This window comes from Leptinotarsa decemlineata, unplaced genomic scaffold (genome assembly GCF_025532065.1).
Source record: "Leptinotarsa decemlineata unplaced genomic scaffold, Ldec_3_MD MMD2_tig00000035_RagTag_RagTag, whole genome shotgun sequence".
NCBI classification, from domain to species: Eukaryota; Metazoa; Arthropoda; class Insecta; order Coleoptera; family Chrysomelidae; genus Leptinotarsa; species Leptinotarsa decemlineata.
Window position 1 is genome coordinate 13,193,252 of NW_027412540.1, and position 21,770 is coordinate 13,215,021.

Below are 21,770 nucleotides of genomic sequence, written 5' to 3' on the forward strand. Positions count from 1 at the left end.
TACGTGTGAAAAAGGGCTATCGTTTCTACGATTTGGTTTGCTTATGAAAAATATCTAAGCAGCTGACTGAATTCTCTTCGAAGTCGTTAACTTCCGCCAATTTTGAAAATGTACTGAAAACTTAGCCAACTTCGTTCTTTCACCATAAGCGTGCGCTCATATAAAAACGAAATTTAAGGTTATTATAGAATATTTTGTGGTAAATTACTTATAACCAACTACAAAAACTGAAAACAATAATAATAAGAGTAAATAAACTGAACACAATATCAATTTCCGAACGTTTATTATAATTACTCCAATGTCTGTGGTATAGGATATTCACGTTAAGAAGAGAACGACGTCAAAAGATGACCAGTTTTATTGCAATTAACCTTACTTACTATTAATTTACTCAGTTGAAATACAACTTTGTTGAGACTGTTTCGACAATGCATTAAGCATATTGAATATACGCAGGTCTTATTAAAAGAAATGATTAGTTCTGAAAAGAAAAGAAAGACTGACAGTTTTCGATTTTTTTTCGATTCGGCAACGTCTGAAATTTTCAGTTGAGCAACTTACAAAATGAAATTTCACTTATTTCATTACTATTCGCATTTCATTGGGAATTTTAAAGTTGTTATGTTGGATATACAAAATTACCAAAAATGACATCATTCTCTTCTTAACGTGAATAACCTATACCGTCAAATCCTTTGATACTACAGCACTGAACGCGTTGGATGAGAATCTCATCCTAAGTGCGCCCGTACACGAGCCACATTTTGCGGTCGGATCGACCACACAGTTGCAGTCGCGTTCCAGCGAACTCAAGCCGCCCATAAGAAATACTGTACTACACATACACGGGCGTTAGCAAAAGTCAAAACGGACGTCTGCAGTCAACTTGCTGTTGATCTCCGCCGAGATGTTATCGCGGCATCCACCGTACACTAACCACAAATTTGCAGTCGTACCCAACCGCGTACACCGTCGGGTACGCGTTGATGTCAGTTGCCTCAACTGCAAGTGTGGTTTATATGACCGTAAGTCGACCACAAAAATGTGGTTGGGTCAACCGCGAAGTGCAGTCAACGTGGCTACAATGTTGTGGTTGCCTCACCTGCAAATATGTGGTCCGTGTACGGCCGGACTAAGAGCGGTTGAAGGTCCCCGGCAACTCGGGCGGATCACTTCGTGGTAAGAGAGCCTACTAGCCTTACAGTCGAAGTAGCGTTTGCCAGCCGAGCTCCATCCATACTCTACAGCTGACAACCTTATCATCAGTTTGTGGAGAACATCCCGGCACCCAGGCGTTTCCGACTCGGTTCTATTTCGACAGACACTAAGAAAGAATTTGTTGAAAAATAAATTTGACTACCCATTGATATGTTGGTAAAAATGTAAGAAATTAGCGTGCGTGCACACTACACTAGTACAAGACAAATACAGTTAGGAAGATCGAGTGAAATATTATTGTCGAGAAGTATCCAAAGATACAACACCAATGATTATAAATATTTTCTATGAAATTTTATCACAATTTGGGGTTAACATTTTGATAGATTCAAATTGGGTATTCTTATGAGATTTCGATCTGGAAAAGTAAAAATTTCTATATTGACTTTGCTGAAAATGAGGATAGACTTATTGAGAACTTTTTTTGTCAAGGTTATAGCGAAGTCGGATGTATCCATTTGATTGAGCAGCGTTTTAACTTCTTCAAAATATTGCGGCGGTCATGAGGCGTATTCGGGTTCGACATTGAGATGATTTCAGGACGTTTCAGAACAGCTACCAGACTATCTATTGATCATGAACTCACACGAAACTTTCCATGTCCCAACTGTGCGACTACTAGGACCGTTTCGTATGAAATCAGAGTGGAACACAGCAAACATAGAACTAGTAACAAGACTTGGGGACAGGGGAGATTACGACCTCGTCCTCGAGTCATGTAAGTACAAATCTAAGTGATTCTTGAAAATGACTCCAAAGCAGGAGCCAAAACGTCGAAACAATGAAAATTACAGACGCGGTTCAACCCGGACAACAGTATATCAAATTACTGACCGTGGAAACCTATCCGAACATATATAAGTTTTGGAAGCAAGAGTTGAGCAATCTGTAAGCTTCAATCATTTAGAATCAAATAAAACACGTATGATTTTAAAATAAATATTTTATTGATTTCTATTTTCCAGCATCCTCCTTGAGACCAACTGTTCTGTTGAAAACGAGCTAAAAAAAAAAAAAAAAATTAACAATATCGCAAATGAAATGACGAAATTCTACCTTATCATTGTTTGTATCAGGATCCACAGAGAAAAAACCATTTCTCTCAAATTGGAATTTATCAAAAGGACTTGCTTCTTTGAGAGACATGTCTGAATAGCTTTTCAAAATAAGTAGAGAATTCGAATTACAATCGCTAATGAATCCTCCTGGAACTTCATTCAAATCTTCGGGATTTTTATGTTTGAAACTATAAAAAATTATATATAAATTGGCATAAAAAAAAGTTTCTTTAACCTACAGAGAAGTGTAGAGCCTGACTTCTATCTCTTGCGGACAGCTGACCCAATGGATAAAGGCTTTTGGTTTAGATGCTTTGCTGACTTCAAGGCACTTACATACAACTTCGGTTACTTCACAACCTTGCTTTATTACCTGGGTCACTTCTAAAATGTATCCAGCATGACGTATTCCAACAGATTGTGTCGTAGTTAGGCGACGATATGATTTCTCTCCTACCTAAAACCAATAAACTGTAATTGATCCAGTGATAATACAACCAAACAATAAAAATAGAACATAAAAACAGAACATTATACAAAGAATCAGAAATGTTGTCATTATTCTGAGAATGGAGTTTCTCGAGGTGATGACCATTTCTCGCAAGTAGAATATTTATACTTTTTCTATGGCTTAAAGTCCGAACTTGGATAGCAATGAGGGAAAGTGAACAATTTACATTGATAATATTAAAGAATATCCTCAAGTTTTTATCGTCCCGCCTGTTAAGGAGTGTTTTTTGGATCGGTGAGAGAAGGTGGCTGTGGATAATTTAATACGTAGTACTCAGGGGTAATTCTGGATATCGAACAGTTTAATCTTCCTCTTGAAGATGATCACTTGTTGATCGATACACGTGTCGAAGTGTTAATATAAAGGTTTGGTGTTGGGATAAAACTCCAGTAATATTCATATACTTCCATTTCTCCAAATACATATTTGAAATGCAGGTAGCGCTTCAAACGTATTATTTGAACTAGGTTTCGCAAGGTGGTGAATTGGAAGCTCTTATTTTTAATTTTGATTTAAAAGAAAACATGGGTTTCCTTGAAGGTAAATGTTCTTGCGAATATTGTAAGTTGAACTTCATTCACATTATTGATATTTTTCAAGCTATATAAACGACAAACAAATTCTTGCATTATACAAAATTAAAGTGTAAAGTCTTGCTGGAATTCTGTCGATACTTGAAAAATACTGAATGGATGTTCCTGACCCGTCTTTAAAAAAAACTGGGATGTAATCACAGCCACATTTAATAGGTACAAACCTGACAAAGCAGATTTAGCTCAAAATACAATTTACTTACACAGTATGTCAGTATCGCAGCATTTGATATACATTTAATTCGTTGTTATTGAAAGGTAAAACTGGAACCTCTGGCATATAATAAATAAAAAAACAAGCACTTTTCCAATCACCAGAACTTCAAAACTCTTCAGGAGATGATGACGTTTTCCCGAAGAGCCAACTTGATTGGTGAAACGCGTGTCGAGAAAAGTGTTAAAGTTCTGGTGATTGGGAAAAGTACTTGTTTTGAATCCATTATTTGTTGTTATGTTACAAACGTGGTATACAATTTTTATATCAGCTTCATAATACGCTGTACAACTGAAATTTTCATTTACTGACTTTTGCATTATATCATTTACAACTTCAATTTTGTAACAATCAAAGGTTACATAGATAGTTTAATTTGAATAGAAGGTGCCATTTCATTTCATTCCCAATTAGATATTAATAAATTCACCAAAGCTTTTTTTAAACTTTCAAATTTGAGGCTATTTTACAAAGCAAGCCACTATTGAATGTACCATTTCGTAGCCTCGGGAGTCGGTGCTACAAAACATACTAAAAAATTAACCTTAACAAAACTCTTGCAGAATTTGGTCGTCAGCTCTCGGACTATCATTTTCTTGAAATATATCCCGACAGACGTTTATGTTGTACCTCACAGAGGATAGTCTTTCAGATGCCTCTCGTTCATCTGGCAGCAGGACCACGTTGAAATAAATCGATTAGATCATCTACAGACCACTTTCAAAGTATTACCCCTTGTCAGAGCAGGAAAGATACGACCCAAACATCAATGTGCGGGACTGGACTAACTTAAAATGTCGTTTGACTGTTTGGTTCCTCTGTTTTTTTAAACATTTCCACTCTTTATATAGTAATGGAAGAAACCGAAAAGATTTTACTTACATAATTTTCTTTCAGTAAAATTTTCTTCTTGTCACCAGTTGTTTTTTTAAATTAACAATACTGGTTTGTTATCTTTCAGAAATATTTCAACAAACATTGAGTGCTTGATTGTACCACTTGTACTACCAATTTGGTTCCATTATTCTTTCCAGGCACCGCATTAAAAAAATATGTAGCTACTCATTCTCATTACTATAGTGTCTTTTCATGAAAAAAAAACAATACCTACTTTCAGTTTCAACAATAGTGTATTTCATCCCTCCACTGGATTTCCGAACTATGGTGATAAGGTGAACATTAAACAGCACATGCTGTTTATGCAGATGCAAACTTGAATCAATTATGACCAAAGAAACAACTTTTTCAAATATAGTTTCCGTAAATCCTATAAAAAAGCATAACACAAGTCATTTCGAGCCTTTGAAACTGTCTCTCGGCAGTATTTTTTCATTCCGGTTTAGTTATGATTTGAGTTATTAGTGTATTTTGTACAGAATGGTTCGAATATTACTGGAGGTTTTCCTAACACCAAACCGTTATTTCAACACCTTGACACGTGTTTTGATCACCAAGTGATCATCTTCAAGAGGAAGATCAAACAGTTTGATCAATTGGTGATCGAAACATGTGTCGAGGTGTTAAAATAACGGTTTGGTGTTGTATCGAGGTGTTATAATAACGGTTTGGTGTTGGGAAAAAACTCCAGTAATATTCATTACTACACCAAAAGCTTCAAACAGTGCATCACAAGTAGAATGGTTCGAATTTAAATAAAGTTGAATATTCCCTTGTAAAAGTTGTGCTATAGGTTTTACCCCAGATTTCCCCTGCTTCTGAATAGCATCATCAAGAAATGATGGAAATACTAGTTTTAGTCAACCTGTTCCTGATGAGGTTAACTTAGCGAAACATGTGTTGAGAGAAACTGCTCTAGTTCTGGTGTGTGAAAAAGGTGTTTTCATTTGATTTATTTTATGCCAGAGACTACAATTCTACCTATCAAGTTAAAAAATGGTCCTTACCTCCATAAAATCGCTTTTTTCAATATAAATTGTTCTGTCAAATACCACAGTATGACTACCCAATTCTGGTTTATTGGGATAATTTGGTACATCAACACTCACAGGTTCAGCAAAAGGAAAGTTTTCAATTGATATCTTTAAAGGTTCTAAGACAACCATACGCCTGAAAATATGATTGGAGATAGAAAATACACATATTCAAAATGAAAATGCTCACCTAGGAGCGGTATTATTCAGGTAATCCCTAACATATGCCTCTAACATCGAGGGGTCCACTGTACTTTGGGCTCCAGTTACACCAAGTTGGGCGCAGAAATTGTTTATTGCTTCTGGTGGAAATCCACGACGTCTCAGGGCTGTTAAAGTAAAAAGCCTTGGGTCATCCCAATCTGAAAACAAATAACTGAAATTCTATACAGAAATATTTTCCCAAACACCTCACCATTGACAATTTTTTCTTCAATCAGTTTAGCTATTTTTCGTTTAGATACAACTGTATAATTTATATTAAGTCGCCCATATTCCCATTGGACGGGACAATAAATATTCAAAGCATTACAAAGCCAGTAGTAACTTGATCGCCTGAAAATAAGTCACGAACATATTAGTAGTATTTTACTTTATGCCACTAATAAATCAAATAAATTGATTGATTGATAATATGTTTATTGTTTAAGAATAAATTCTTGTTACAAACACAATGTCATAAATAAATATCAATATAAACATGAAGTATAAGATGTGAAGTATAAGTGTATAAAATATAAATGATTAAAATAAAATATAAACTATATATACATACATATGCAGAGGTTACTTGACAAGAACTAGGACAACGAATAAAAATATATGTTTCACACACAGTTCAATCGCAGTTTCATCACATTCTAAATTACAGGGCATCGTTAAAATATTCTTGTAGGACATAATAGTCTGTATCAATTAATAGTTTTGTACATTTCTTTCTAAATATGATGAAAAGAATCTCTTTGATTTCATTGGGAAGTTTATTGTATATCCTGATTCCATTATATATCAACGAGTTTTGAACCAAACATGTTTTTGGAATTGGTAGACTCAGTTCATTTGACCGCCTTGTATGGTATGTGGCTGTAGCTGTAGATTCATAGTTCTCCCTATTTTTATGTATAATTGACACGGTTTCCAAAATAAATATTGAAATAACCGTAAGGATTCTATGTTCTCGAAAAAGGGGTTTACATGAATCCCGCCATTTCACTTTACATAAGTACCTGATAGCCCTTTTCTGCAAAACAAAAACCGATTGCATAAGTTGTTTACTGCAAACACCCCAAAAGGGTATACCATACCTTAGATGAGAGTCTATTAAGGCATAATACACTACTTTCGCTGTAGCAAACCCCAGTTCCTTTGAGATGTTTCTCAGTGGGAAACATCCTGATGCCAATTTTTTGTTGATGTGTGCAATATGCTGAGAGAAATTTAAATTTTCATCTAAATAATTTCCCAAAAATTTCAAAGTGGAGTTATTTTTTATTGTGTTATTGTCTATGGGGATATCAGGTATATTACACTTGAATGCTAATATATTTGTTTTGCTAGTATTCAATGATAGTAGATTCGAGTCAAACTAATTCTTCACTTTATTTATGTCTTGGCACATTTTGTTATGCAATTTGTTTTTGTCCTAGTCATGCCACACTAATGTGGTGTTGTCAGCAAATAAGGTAAAGCTTCCTGTAATCGATATGTTGGTCAAATCATTAATGTATAACAGAAACAGTATAGAACCTAACACAGAGCCTTGAGGTTCTCCACAATTTATCTCTCCCACGTTCAAGTTAGATGACGTTCTTACAAATTGTTTTCTGTCAGAAAGGTATGAACTAATACAAACATGTCTGTTGTCACTAAAACCATATCTTATGAGTTTCCGAAGCAATATGCTGTGATTTACACAGTCAAAAGCTTTGGATACGTCACAAAGCACTGCTGCAGTGGCTTCCCAGCTGTTGATTTCATTATACACCAATTGCAATACTGTTGATATTTCTTCACTTCTACTCTTAAAATTCTGAAAGCCATACTGATATGTACTCAATATCCCATTACTGGTCAAAAATTCCATTATTCTTTTTTTTACCAGTTTTTCAATTATTTTTGCTAAGGTTGGGATGAGCGATATAGGCCTAAAGTTTGCTGGATATTCATTGTTGCCGCTTTTATGGAGAGGAATGACAAACGAGGTTTTGAGAATTGAAGGAAATGTTCCTTGCTCGAAAGAGTTGTTAATCAGTTCAACAAGTATATTGAGCGCAGTCTCAGGAATACTTTCAAGAATTTTAATAGAAATTTCATCAAAGCCAGATGCTTTCTTAATTTTTATGTTTCCTATCACTTCTTTCGATTCATTTATACTGATGTGGTGTAATGAAAAGGTACTGTCTACATAGATATCACTGAGATATTCTAGGGGATCGTGAGTAGGTACAATGTTTTGACTGAGTTTTGTTGCGACGGAGCAGAAATAGCTGTTTAGAAGGTCCGGATTCAAGGATGTATCTGTTGTGTTTGTATACATATTTTTTCCTCTGAGTTCGTTGATTATTGACCAGCTTTCTTTAGCTTTGTTGTCAGCTTACGTGATTCTGTTACTATAGTACAAGTTTTTTGCAGCCCTGATTACCTTTCTATAGACTTTCCTATAATTATTGAAGTAACAGTCAAAAAATAAACTATTAGTAAACTTTCTGATTTGATGAAGAGATCTTATATTTTTTGAAGAAGTTCGTATTCCCTTAGTGATCCAATGTTTCCGTTTCTTTTTGTTGATTTTTTGTTTGGGAAACGCGGTCTCAAAATGTTCAACAAGTATTCTATAGAATACCTCGAACGGTGTCTCTACTAACAACACACTATTCCAATCAGTACATGAGCATAAGTGATGAAACCTATTATAATTTTTTGTAGAGTAGATTCTACCAAGGTGAGATTTTTTTCTTGATTTGTGCAATTTGAGTTTTATTTTACCAAATATTGCCTCATGGTCAGATAAATTGGAAGGCATGATAAATATAATTACCTTCAAATATTTAAAGTATTTATTTTAGAAAAGTTATTGAGTTCTTTAAAGCAATTTTATGGCACAAAATTAAAGTGGTACGTCACAAAAAGTCAAAAATAATTATTCGTTTTACAAAATAAAATTAATCATTTGATGATTTATTTCTTTTGAATAAATATGAAATATTTTACCTTGACTGAAATTCTTTGGTGCACAATGAATGAGTTATATTTTCGATACTATCACATAGACAATGGGTGTAATCATAAGTTGGATATATACACCACTTATTACCAGTACGATGATGAGGAGTAAACCTTACTCGGTAGGCTACAGGATCTAGTTTTCCTTCCTCAAGTGTAATTTTCATCCTTAGAGTTGCTGCACCTTCATCAATTTTACCATTTTTCATATCCTAAAAATAAGTTATGTGTTCAAGATAGTTTTATTTGAAAAATATTATACCTGAAAAAGTTGAAGGTTTTCTTCTATAGGACGTTCTCTCCAAGGTGATGGCTGGGGATTGAAACCCTTCATTTCATCAGCAGTTTGATGACAAACATAAGCCAAACCTTTTTCTATCAATTGTACAGCCCATTGGTATAACTGATCAAAGTAGTCTGACGAGTGAGTAATTTTGAATGGCGTATAACCTATCATGATAAAAATATTAGTAGTAGTCTGTAATAGTTAGGGTAAATTACCTAGCCATGTAACCATATCTTTTATGGCAATGAAAAATTTCTCTTCTTCTTTTTCAGGATTCGTATCATCATAACGGAGAAAACAAACTCCATTATTTGCTGCTGCATATCCAAAATTTATATTGATTGCCTTGGCATGGCCAATATGTAGAATACCATTTGGTTCTGGAGGGAACCTAGTTCGAACCTAAAAGTAGAGTTAGAAAAAGAAAAGTATTGATTGAAATAACATACCAGTCCACTAGTGGTTTTCAAATGATCCTTCAATAACTTATGTGTGTACTCAGTTACCACATAACCTTCGGTTTTGTAGTTTTCTCCAGGAGCATGAAAATTTACTTTTTTCATTACGTCAAGTATTGTAAGACCTTGATCTACAAATAAGTAATATATAACTTAAAAGGAAATAAATAACATATTTTTCGTTAATAGTCTTGACTATACAAATATTTTGCAATAAAAACACTCTAATTTCATTAGTTTCGGACTTTCATTATCTAATATGATATAAAATGTTTTGAAATCCCTGAAAGAATCAATAAAATTAAAATGATTAGCTGAAAATAACAATTATATGAGGCAAAAAAATTCTAAAATGAAATTATAATAAAATAAAATCTTTTTTTTTTCTGATTGATTCGGCCGTTACTTTCAACTTCTATGCATGATCTATGCAACTTGAAGAGTTTATTTTGAAATTAATTACTTTCTTACTTCTTTTAGAAGGATGGAGAATAAGATGAAAGCCAACACCTTTCTTTCCCAAAACCTAATTTTAATAATGAACATACTATTAACATATATATAATTATAGTCATCAGGCGAGATATTTTATGCCATATTTCAAATGAAAGACAGCCTTGTATTTGGTCTAGATGGGGACCCTGTATACTTGTTGAAGAGAAGCTGTAAGCATCCCTATTTGTATAATTTTCAACCTCTCATTGGATCGAGATGTATTTCTTGAATTTTGGAAGTACAGTTAGGTTAAGTCTATTTACAAATCTGGCAACAACCAAGGTGTCAAAAACTACATAAATATTTGCCAACTGTCTTGTACCTTGAGGTTACTTGATTTGATAATTACAAACACTTTATCATAGGAGTGTGAAAACTTAATAGATCATAAACATAGATTCGTAAAGACTGCCTTCCTGACCTACCAGGTCAGGTTACTCCGACTTTACTCCAAGAGCTCCACCAACACATACCCTCAATTTCATTTTTTTCTTGAACAAACGATTTGGGTTTGGATTCATTTCTCACAGGTTTGGAAGATTTTTTCTCACTTTTTGATACTGGAACCAGATCTGCTTCAATTTTTGGACCAAGTAAATCAAATACCTAGAGAAAAATTCTGCTATAATAAAATGAACAACATTTATGAAAATAGACGTACTTGTAAATCAACTTCACTTTTTATTGCTTTACCATCTGCCCAAGGTAATTCACTTCTTACTTTCTGCATCAGAGGACCTGTGTTAAATCGGTAGCGGTTTTTTAACAGTTCATCTCTGTTGATGACTATTTGTTTCTCAACTGCTTTTTCAATTTCTTCTGGTGTCACAACAACTCCTACCCCACAAAATTTCTCAAGCTCGTCAATGTTGATCTCTTTTATATGCGAAAGAGCAAATTCAATTGCTTTGTCTACACGAATTGATGAATCTAATTTATTTGAAGAGATGTATTCCACTAAAAGAGGTAAATGGTGAGATATTTGGGGTTTTATTTTAGTCCCCAAATGATATAGCAGCGTCCTAGCTCCTTGAGATAGTTCAAAACACCCTACCTAAAACAAATCAGCAATGTAATTAATTTTGAAGACTTGCATCATTTCACATACTTCTCTCAAAATACTATTAAGGTTCTTGGTAAGGGTTACATTTTTCAATGTTTCAATGGACTTTTGTTTGCTTAGACCCAAACTCATGAAAGCGTCTATCGTTTGTTCCTCGTTTTGAGACATATTCTATAAATTACAGGATTTCGCAATTCGGCAATAACTATATTTATAACCTTCCGTATTCCACAAATCTAACCTTACACAGTGCTGCTCCAAAGCAAAAATATTTTGTACGGAAATGACAGATGAAAATGTATGCTTTTCGCTATAATTGTATAGCATCAATGGTCGCCAACCCTGTCATCAGAATAATTGACAAGTGACAGCTTCCCGCATGATGCAAAGATGGAATAAAGCGATTCGCGCATGCGCAGACACTTCATCGTATGTGAAATGTGAACATTTTGAAGTGGTTATTGCAAATATACTGATTTGATTACTATTTGTCTTGATATTTATTGAAAATTCTGCATTCACAAATCTAGCTTTAGCTTATATTATGTATCAAATCAAATGACAACACAAAGTCTCTTAAGACAAAAATCAAGAGAGGTGAGGTGAACTACCAACTACTATTCATAAATATTTATTCCAAATTCGTCTTTTCCCACTGTGGATTTATTTTTCTTTTAGCGTCAGCGCTTTTCGATAGATTTGACTGATCTGAAAATAAAGTGCTTTGTGATCGTGATTCACGAGTTCTATGACAAACGGACATGCGGAATACGCCTATCATAATCAGACGGAAGACAGAGATAGACAGATTACTCGATTATCGAAGACTAAAGTGATTGGAATTTGTAAATATATAACCGTGGTGTCGTCCGAATCAATGCAAAACCAAATGAAGTCAAAATGTATGCTTTTCGTCAATGTGGTATGCATGTACGAAAAAATATTGAATTGTATAGCAATTCGTACAATTGTACAGCCAGGAGCAGCCCTGACCTTACATTAAAAGACACGTTACATTCAGTTGCGTTTTTTTGCTGATTCGGATTCAGGAATAACCATTCCCGTAGTTTTTATCACAAACCACCTACTATAAAGTAGTTTGTGGTTTTTATGCTATTTCATTCCTGTTACAACTACTTTCCGTTTCATCTCAATCGACGTAATCTTTAGCTGCGTTCTTCGTTACAAAACCGATTCCACAATGACAAATCTCGTCAAGAAGTGGAGAGAGGGGAATCGTAAAATTTAAAATCATAATCGCGAAGTCTCTTAATATTTTTTGGGTATATAAACATAACCTTCCACAATCTGAAAATTAAACTAAATCAATAAAGAATCCGCTAAAGTGTGATGAATGGCATACTGAAAAGTTCACCCCGAAATGTCACTGCGTAATGTAAACTACTGAAGAGTCCAATAAGTCAAGTAACTTGTATTCATGAATTTCGCCTAAGAATTAATAACTCAATTAAAAAAATAATGAAATTTCTATAGTTAGCTTTTTTTAGTGGTTGACGTTTCGTTCATAAAAAAAGTATAGTTCAATGGATTATTCAATTTTTAAGCAAATTTCATTTCTTCAATTAGTAGGCAAATGTATGAATACAAGTTACTGACTAATTGGACTATTCAGTGATTAACATTACGCAGTAACAAACATTGGGTTCTCCACAAAAATGTTTTTGAGATAATATAATCTGAGAATTCTTGACAAAATTATGAATACTCTTGTTATTACTGTTTGCGTTTCTTTAGTGTAAATATTTCTGGTGAATCTGGTCGGAGACCAAAAAAAATCGAATTTGAAATGGAGTAGGGAGATCGCAAAATTGAAGATGGTTTATCAAAATTCTACGAAGGATTCATTTTGCTTATAGTAACTTTCTCGGTAGCTTCAGAGGAAGCTACGGTGTTAGTAAAACGCGTCTAGAAATAAGAAATGTTTTTGAAAATTGTTTTAATTACTATCATAGAAAGTGTTATTGATAATCATCAAGTGATGGGTCACTCAATTCATAACTTACATCTCTTGCAAATGCAGACATCAACGTCCAAGAACCAATTGAAGATGAAATCCAACAACACCAGTTTTCATAAAAAATGTTTTGTGAAAAGTTGTAGTGAAAGCAACAACTTTTTGTATAAAAGGGAAGTTGCTAGGTATATGCAGATATTATATAACGTCTCACACATAAAGTACTTATTGTGTAGCATCATCAAATAGACAAATAACACTGGATATTTAATATTCCGTCTGGTTGATTCAAAAAGCGGTTTTACTCTACAGTCTGCCCAGCGCTTTCAGCTTTTTCTCCTGGATGCAATATTGATAGGAATACCATTTTCACCATTATCGTTGCTACATTTGTCACTTCTCTATCTTGGAACCGACCATCATTTTATGGCGCGGTAGTACTGAACTTTACGATCCCTGTAAACAGTATTTTTTGAGGAAAGCAGCACATTTCCATGACCATCTTGTATTCTTATGATTTTTTGTTGGCAAGTTGCAAGATGCATAGAATATACAAAATTTAAAAGAATCCAAAGTAGCCACAGAAAGTGTTCCTTTTTGTAAAAAAATAGTACTCTTAACCAGTAAACGATGGAATGGTTCGTGATGTTATAAGTTTGCACGCCAGCTACACCAGACGATGCCTTAGATTCAGCCGTGCAGAGCTTTTTCGCCTCTGGTTTGTTCCCCCACCTGAGACAGATTCTGCATACGCCGCAGCTCTCGCTCCTGAACTAAATTTACAGGGAGGTCAGTTGTATGAACTCGACATCCATCTCCTCTGTAGACTTGCTTCTGAACTAAATTTACAGGGAGGTCAGTTTGAGTCGTAAACTCGACATCCATCTCCTCTGTAGACTCGCTGCTGAACTAAATTTACAGGGAGGTCCGTTGGAGTTGTAAACTCGACATCCATCTCCTCTGTAGACTTGCTCCTGAATTAAATTCACAGGGAGGTCAGTTGGAGTCGTAAACTCGACAACCATCTCCTCTGTAGACGCGTTCCTGATCTAAGTTTACAGGGAGCTCAGTTGGAGTCGTAAGCTCGACATCCCTCTCCTCTATAGACTCAGCGTCAGAAAGAATTTTTAAGTTTATTCTGTCCATAAAAGTCACACAAGTAGCTAGTGAAAAAAGGTCAATCACGGCAGAGCCCCGCATTACCGTGACAAGGCGATGCTACGACGAGAGAGCGTCCGGTATCTCGAAAGACAGCTGATAGGCTCAGTGTCATTCATCCCCTCGGCACGGATACACACATCTCAGGGTTAAGCCACAAGTGATTCTGCCATTCCCGTATCCAGCGGGGCTACGTGGAAGCAGGCATCCGATGGCCGGTTTGCTCAACCCCCACATTCCAAGCCAATGCACTCGCCGAAAACCAACGATTATGGACATACAACAGCATGCACAGTGGTTCAGGCAGTGAAAGATGAACAAGGACAGCCAACTCGCCAGTTTACAAGGTAAGTATTATTTGTATTGATAAGAGTTACCAACAATTAGTAACAAAGTCATTCAAATGCTGTTCATTGATTAATATAGGCATCGATAGAATTTTCAGCTACAAATTTTCCAAATCGAAATATGGTGGTATCATATGGATTAGGTATAATATATGGTTTATCAAATGTAGCAAGACCTTTCTAATTTCCAATATGGTCTCGCTTGTTAAATGCGATAGAGCGAGAAAAAGAGAGAGATAATTTCCAAGTCTCTTCCCAGATTTCATAAGCTGTGCCTAATTTTAGTTATCTACACTTATTATTATTCATGATATTTCGTTAAAGATTTGACATCGAAATGATTACATATTATCCTTTAGATCTTTTTTGTTCATCTATTATCAACGAGTATTATGATACGGTTTTCTTGAACACATTAAGGTGATCTGTTTTGGTAATTGAGTAGTTCGAGTCGCCTACGAAAATGAGAGGAATCAGTATAATAACAAACTATTTTTTCCAGTGCATGAAACTTCAAAAAGAATGTTCCTATATCTGCTCACTGGTAACCGATCGGCTCAAAATTTATTGATAGATATAATATAAAAATCCAGAAATTATCAATACGAAATGGGCTAAAAGACATTCTTAATGTCATGTCATTTATCATAGATGGACTGTCATAGGACAGAAGATTTTGTAGTCTTCTGTGGATTTGAAATTAGACAGTACTGAAAATCTGAAATTTGACATTTCCAATTTGTATGTGATCAGTGAGCAAGGGGAAGTATAGCTATTGCATAAGAACTATTCTTTTTGAGTTGCTTTAAAATGTTGAAGCCTACCAATGTTTCCGGCTACTTCAGAACAGTAAGCCAAGTTGTAAGTAACCAGCTGAACACAGGAAAACAAATTGCAATCTTACCAAAGAAGACTACTGTATATATCCCATTTTCTCCAACTATTCCTTCAGCCCTTCCTAACGGAAATTTAAGTATAACATCTGGTCTGACTGTTTCCACTCAAATAAGATGGGCACATACTGACATAACAATTCCTGACTGGACGAACTATCGCAAGGATAGCACCAAGAACCCAGAGGCCAAATCATCTAATTCCGAAGATTCAAGAAAAAATTTCACATATTTGATGGCTGGCGCTTTGAGTGTTGGTTCTGCTTATGGAGCTAAATCTGTTGTCACTCATTTTGTTAGTTCCATGAGTGCATCTGCTGATGTTTTGGCCTTGGCTAAAATTGAGATTAAGCTAGCCACCATTCCTGAAGGCAAATCAGTTACTTTCAAATGGAGAGGTAAATATCTGTTGTCCCAACATATTTTCAAGAAATCATATCTATTAATGACACACCAGTCACCTATTGCAATTACTCGATAGTTTTCATCTTGAAATGAGGACTGAAAATATATCTGTTGTCAGTATACTAATTAGATATATTTAGTCTAAATTTCGATTCTAATGAAGCTGTTGTCATAAGATTACTCAATAAGATGAAATAACTGTACTTATAAATATGACAAAACTATTATATAAACACTGAAATACTTGCAACTGAAAGTGAATTCTGGCGCCAGTCCTAAGATGTAAAAATTCATGTGGAAATATGAATTTACCTCAAAAAATTAACTGACAAAATTTCATTATAGAATTCATGTAAATTATAGTGGATCTTTGGTATTTTCAATCAAGATTTTGAATGGTGTCATGAGTACCTTGATATTTTTTTAATCCTTGAATCAGTGTTGTTTCTTCTTGAGAAAAATTGGTAATGAATTTTGCCAAAATTCATTACCAACCTGAAAGCAAATCAAAACAATTCTTGTGTTCTACATTTTTTTTTCAATTCAAGAACTTGTGAAAATATAATTAACTGATATAAATAATGTATAACTTCTGATCTGGAATTTTTTGAATTGGAAATACTGCAATCAAGGAGTATGTCATAAACTCCACTACACAAATCCAGATTAGTAACCTTTACTCTTCTTGAGTAAAATGAACCAGAGGGATTATCGACTCTCAGCTGGACCCAACAATTAAAGTTGTAGGGAGAGTAATGTGCCCTGTTTAAAAAGATCTCTACCTTGTGTAGCAATTTCATATTCTAGAATCAGTCTATGGAGGAACATTTGAAAAGTTCTGAAACACAGGTGGACATGTTTACTTTCTCAAAATTCTATGAAATTTTCATGTGTTCTGGAAACCAGATTTGTAACAGTTATATCATAACCCTCTTAAAACTTCTAGGACCTTTTGAAAGGATAATTTCCTAATATATATTTGATAACGTAAACAGAGCATCACCGTTGAAGGTTCCTAAAAATCAGTAATCAACATTTTGCTTTTAAATGTTCTCACAGCAGATGATCTATTGAAGTAGTAGATAGTAAAGTAAATATAATTTTCAGGTAAACCACTTTTCATCAGGCATAGAACATCTTCAGAAATTCAGTCGGAACAGTCAGTTGCAGTTTCTTCCCTTCGTGATCCTCAACATGATAACGAAAGAGTCCAAAACCCAGAGTGGCTTGTTGTTTTAGGTGTGTGCACTCATCTGGGATGTGTGCCTATAGCTAATGCTGGTGATTTTGGAGGGTACTACTGCCCTTGCCATGGATCACACTACGATGCATCTGGACGTATTCGCAAAGGTCCAGCCCCCCTTAATCTGGAAGTACCAGAGTATTCCTTCCCTAGTGAAGATCTACTTGTTGTCGGTTAAACATTTTAAATCAAATGCCAAGTTGAATTTGATAAGCAGTTGTGTGAAGAGTAAATCAAATAAAACTTAATTTATTGGTTTTGATTTTCTGTTTTTGAACATGAGTATAGTACAGAAGTTAAGTATTATAAGTAATTCAACCAAATTTTATTAATCAGAAATTCCAGCTGATTGGTGAATATTTCATAATTGAATTCTCAAATGAAAAATGGGTTTATTGGACTAGGACTCCTATAAATTCAATTCATTTTGTACTCGTATCATCTATTATTAGATTAGATGAAATTATGAAATAAGACAACTTTAGGGGAAAACAATAAATAATAATTTTCAGTTAAATAAAGTTGTGATAACAAACGTTTGTATTCCTGAATAAAGGATAAACAAGAAACTTGCATCCTTTATTGTTGACAATCTCTGAAGCTTCTCCTGGTTTAGCAAAGGATGCCCTTGTTTTCCTTATCTATTCATTCATTCATTCATTTTTTAAATATCTTTGTGGATCACAAAAATAGTACTTGAAAATTTAGTCCAGAATGTGGGTAAGAGGCATTCTAGTACAATTGAAATTTACCCACAGAGTTTAGATATTAATTTCAAATTCGAATCAAAAAAATTATTTTGTTTGTGCCAAGTTCATTGATTAAACACATTTTATATTTCACTCCATAGCAACAATGTCACATGATCAGAAACTTCAAATTTGACACAATTTCCTGGAAAATACTACAATGCATTTCACCTTTTATTTGACATGGTGAGTGGAAAAGAATTTCGTTCCAACTTGAAAAAACCCTTACCCGGAGCTAAACAAACCAAAGGATGTAGACTGGTTCCAGCATTTACAATACAAGCTCTTCAAAAAGGTACATGTGTAGCTCCTCCTCCAAAATGTAATGCTCTTAAGGAAATTCCTCCAAAGCCTACAAATTTTCGAATGAATTATATGAGGGGTAATTTACCCATTGGAAGAGAAGCAAAAGGAGGAAAAGTTTCTTGGAAGGTATGTTTCCACAAAAATGAATAGAAAAACTTAAAGATGAGATATTTCAACATATATACGAATACTTCAAACTTCCAGGCAGACATTAGTAAACTGGACTTTCATTATTATTTACCTATGTTCTTTGATGGTCTTTGCGAAACAGAACACCCCTATAAATTATTTGCTCAACAAGGAATTTTTGACTTGTTGGCACATGGAGGACAGAAAATTTTTCCGTGCATTCCTCAACTCATTATTCCTATTAAAGGTAACAAGTGTCTTAGAAATTCAATTTTAAATTGGTTGATAAAATACTTTTAGATGCACTTAAAACAAAAAATAAGGAAGTGATGTGCACAACTTTGAGAGTTTTACAGCATTTGGTGAAATCTGGAGACATGATTGGAGAGGCTTTAGTTCCATACTATCGTCAAATATTACCAGTTTTAAATTTATTCAAAGAAAGAAATGGTGAGTGTTGATTCACTAAGGAGATGCATTAATTTACCATTGCTCCCATGAATCATTTTTTGCTTTTAGTGAACTGTGGGGATGAAATTGACTACAGTCAGATGAGAGGAGATAACTTAGCAGATATCATAAATGAAACATTGGAAATTTTGGAAAGATATGGGGGAGAAGATGCTTTCATTAATATCAAATATCTCATACCAACCTATGAATCTTGTATGATGAATTAAAATTCAATGATTCACAGAACTATTTCAAACTATTTATTAAAATATAAAAGTAGTAAATAAATAAATTATAAGTTGAATAAATTAATAGAGATATACTGCAAAAACCGTTGTTACACAGAATATTGTATCCTAAAACAAAAAAACCATTAAATGTTTGCTTTATAACTGAAAGGGTAATACTTACATTCATAAATATTTCACTGGTAAAACTATCAACGTCTGAATCCCAAAGACACCTCACACCTGATTTGACTCCAGCTCCCTTTTTTTCACCGAGTATTACTTGAACGATATGTTTGTATCTCTTCATTTCCAAATCTACAATCATTTTGTGTATATTGTGTTTGTACATAAATGAGCAATCATGCTTTTGAAAGCTATTGTAAAGTGAAACGTTTCGATCACATTCAAATATTGTGATTAACTAAACATTAGATTATGTACCTTTCACTTTATCATTGATTTCATTTGCTATTGCTATGGTCCATTTTTTCACATTCTCTGGTTCATATACTTTTCCTGTAAGTAAACTTGACACTACATTTCTGATGATTTCTTTAACAGGTATTTCTTTGAACCTGAAATGATAGTCGAATCTCATCACTGAAAATATGATAAGTCTTACGGTGAAATCATGCATACCAGTCCCAAAATCCCAAGCAATGATATTGTATATACTTATTCATAATATTTTATGTGGAGGAGTCCTAGTTTTCAAGTACTTAGTAAGAAATGGAAAACATGATAACTTAACACTTGCGACTTAAGACTGGTGCATGAATAATACACCCTTACTTTACTTCTAGGGAAGGTTTGATTTGATAAGAATTATCAACTGGAACAGGATCTTGAGTTTCTTTCGGATCTGATTTTTCTGAACTCGGTGTTATGGACTGTGCATCTGATGGTGCAACTACCATATTGAAAATGTGTATAAATATTCACAACAAAATATTTCTTGTAATACACTTTTCAAAACTCAAATATCTGAAAAATACAAACCACAGAATAGTAAACAATAGTACAAACCACAGAAATCATAAACGCATAATTATAATATCTTAGGACATGAAATATAAGTTTGTGTGGAGTCAATTCTGTTCTGTGGTACAAACACAAACACTCACTAATTACCAGTGTCGCCAAAATAGTCCGAAACTTTCGACAAAATACTTGTATTTTATGAATTAACTGACCGGTTATTTGATGAAAATTCTTCTGACTATCCATGATAATAATAATAATAATAAAATATTCATAATAAATTTCATCTAAGACGCGTTTTGCTACACGATAGCTTCATCAATTCAACTGATGTAGCGAAACACGTATCATGAATACTTATTTGTATTTTAATTGCAAATTATTGAAAATCTTCATACAGGTCACTTTGATCCAGTAACATAAAGAAAATGCGATGTTGAGTGAAATGACTAATAATGAATGTATACTTTATATTTTATCGAATAATAGATAACCTATTAAAAAATCTATGCATTACGGAAGCGTAGAAGGACCACATATTTTGACTATGATCTTTCAATTCAACTGAAATCAAAAATTACAAGATCAATTTCGAGACTATAAAGTCGAAATTTCCAGTTGATTGAGAAAATACTCATTTCATTACAGTTTCTAAATATGCATCGGTTTTCAATCTTTCCGAAACCATAAAATTTTGAAAAACTTTACAAAAATATATACTGGATGTCCTATCGAAAAGAGTTTCATGGATTAGTTCATTAATCCATTCAAAATTCAATTATCATATTGTACATCATAGATGCATATACGTAATATAAATTAGTGTTTTCATTTGGATCTCTTCCTTCTGTAGAATATTTTGTCAAAAACTCTCAACTTATGGCACTCTCGATAAAAAATGATTAAAAGATCCAATACATTTCAGCCCTCCATTCACAGAGGTGCTGAGTACATCTCAAGAGGAACTGTTTGACAATGTCAAGTTGGCACTTCAATTCTCAATGCTGTTTACATTTGGGATTAAATTAATATTATGGTGCATGAATTAAAGATCTGTAAAGAATACGAGTGACAGATTTCGATTCTTGCACCATCTATAATAGGTATAATAGGTACAACTAGTGTCGCTACATAATTGTATATAACATCGGAGTTACTAACATCATTACACAATTGAATATTTCTTTTTCTTTCTAGGTTTTCTTGGCCTTTGCTTTCGTACGGTACATTTAGACACACAGTTGAATCCAAAACGTTGTTGGAAATTTTCCCCCCACAAAAAAATTTGTTTTTTTGCAACAACTATCGAGTATTCTGTCTTTCAAATAAACCAATATTGGTGAATCTTGACTTGTCTGAGAATAGAATTGTTTTCAAAAACTCATTATTTGGCTGCACGGCATTGTTTGGCCGCGGAAGTGTTTCTGGTTCATTGAATATATTTCCAAAATATATTCTTCAAATGTTCATTGAATAGTCAAAATAATATTTGTCACTCCTCAGGTATTACATTTCAAGGACATTTATATGAATTTTTGCCTTTGGTAAATATAAATATTTCATGATTTTTATAGGGGATTGATCGCCAATCAAAATCACGGAAGTCCAGTTATCTGGAGGTACTCTTCCTAGGTGTTAATGAAGTTAGTAGTAAAAGAGTAAAAGAAATAAAAAATCTTCAGCCTTCAGCTCTCATACTTATATTATTCTCAGCAGGTTTTGAATTTATCTCTTCAATATGTTTAAGTGATTTATTTTCCAATTACTTCAAAATTTTGAATTCTGTTTCTATACATTCAATCATTATACAGTGCGGACGTATAATAATCCCCTTCTCTGAACTTCTGAA

At 33.9% G+C, this 21,770-nt stretch overlaps 4 protein-coding genes and 1 long non-coding RNA gene across 5 annotated transcripts; 3 read left to right on the forward strand and 2 right to left on the reverse strand.

Moving 5' to 3' along the window:
- Positions 1–422: 422 nt before the first annotated feature.
- On the forward strand, positions 423–2,161 carry LOC111510731 (uncharacterized). The gene is made up of 2 exons (XR_002722821.2): positions 423–1,385; positions 1,654–2,161. It is a non-coding gene; the product is annotated as an uncharacterized lncRNA (long non-coding RNA).
- GlnRS (Glutaminyl-tRNA synthetase) lies at positions 2,147–12,200 on the reverse strand. Its single transcript, XM_074172263.1, has 14 exons — positions 12,046–12,200; positions 11,098–11,293; positions 10,651–11,043; positions 10,463–10,595; positions 9,486–9,625; positions 9,252–9,438; positions 9,013–9,200; positions 8,739–8,962; positions 5,944–6,083; positions 5,719–5,890; positions 5,502–5,664; positions 2,519–2,736; positions 2,278–2,467; positions 2,147–2,223 (listed from the first exon to the last, which is right to left on the reverse strand). Exons 2-14 carry the CDS (start codon positions 11,218–11,220, stop codon positions 2,176–2,178), a joined length of 2,319 nt encoding a protein of 772 aa, XP_074028364.1. The 5' UTR covers positions 11,221–11,293; positions 12,046–12,200; the 3' UTR covers positions 2,147–2,175.
- A 3,054-nt stretch (positions 12,201–15,254) lies between these two features.
- LOC111510735 (cytochrome b-c1 complex subunit Rieske, mitochondrial) lies at positions 15,255–17,335 on the forward strand. The gene is made up of 2 exons (XM_023166678.2): positions 15,255–15,823; positions 16,938–17,335. Exons 1-2 carry the CDS (start codon positions 15,343–15,345, stop codon positions 17,249–17,251), a joined length of 795 nt encoding a protein of 264 aa, XP_023022446.1. The 5' UTR covers positions 15,255–15,342; the 3' UTR covers positions 17,252–17,335.
- Positions 17,336–17,912: 577 nt separating this feature from the next.
- LOC111510746 (parkin coregulated gene protein) lies at positions 17,913–19,011 on the forward strand. The gene is made up of 4 exons (XM_023166686.2): positions 17,913–18,254; positions 18,333–18,504; positions 18,558–18,707; positions 18,777–19,011. The coding sequence occupies exons 1-4, from the start codon at positions 18,006–18,008 to the stop codon at positions 18,935–18,937; spliced, it is 732 nt and encodes a 243-aa protein (XP_023022454.1). The 5' UTR covers positions 17,913–18,005; the 3' UTR covers positions 18,938–19,011.
- On the reverse strand, positions 18,948–19,972 carry LOC111510758 (dynein light chain Tctex-type protein 2B). The gene is made up of 4 exons (XM_023166694.2): positions 19,733–19,972; positions 19,382–19,515; positions 19,122–19,255; positions 18,948–19,066 (listed from the first exon to the last, which is right to left on the reverse strand). Exons 1-4 carry the CDS (start codon positions 19,855–19,857, stop codon positions 19,019–19,021), a joined length of 441 nt encoding a protein of 146 aa, XP_023022462.1. The 5' UTR covers positions 19,858–19,972; the 3' UTR covers positions 18,948–19,018.
- Positions 19,973–21,770: the final 1,798 nt, after the last annotated feature.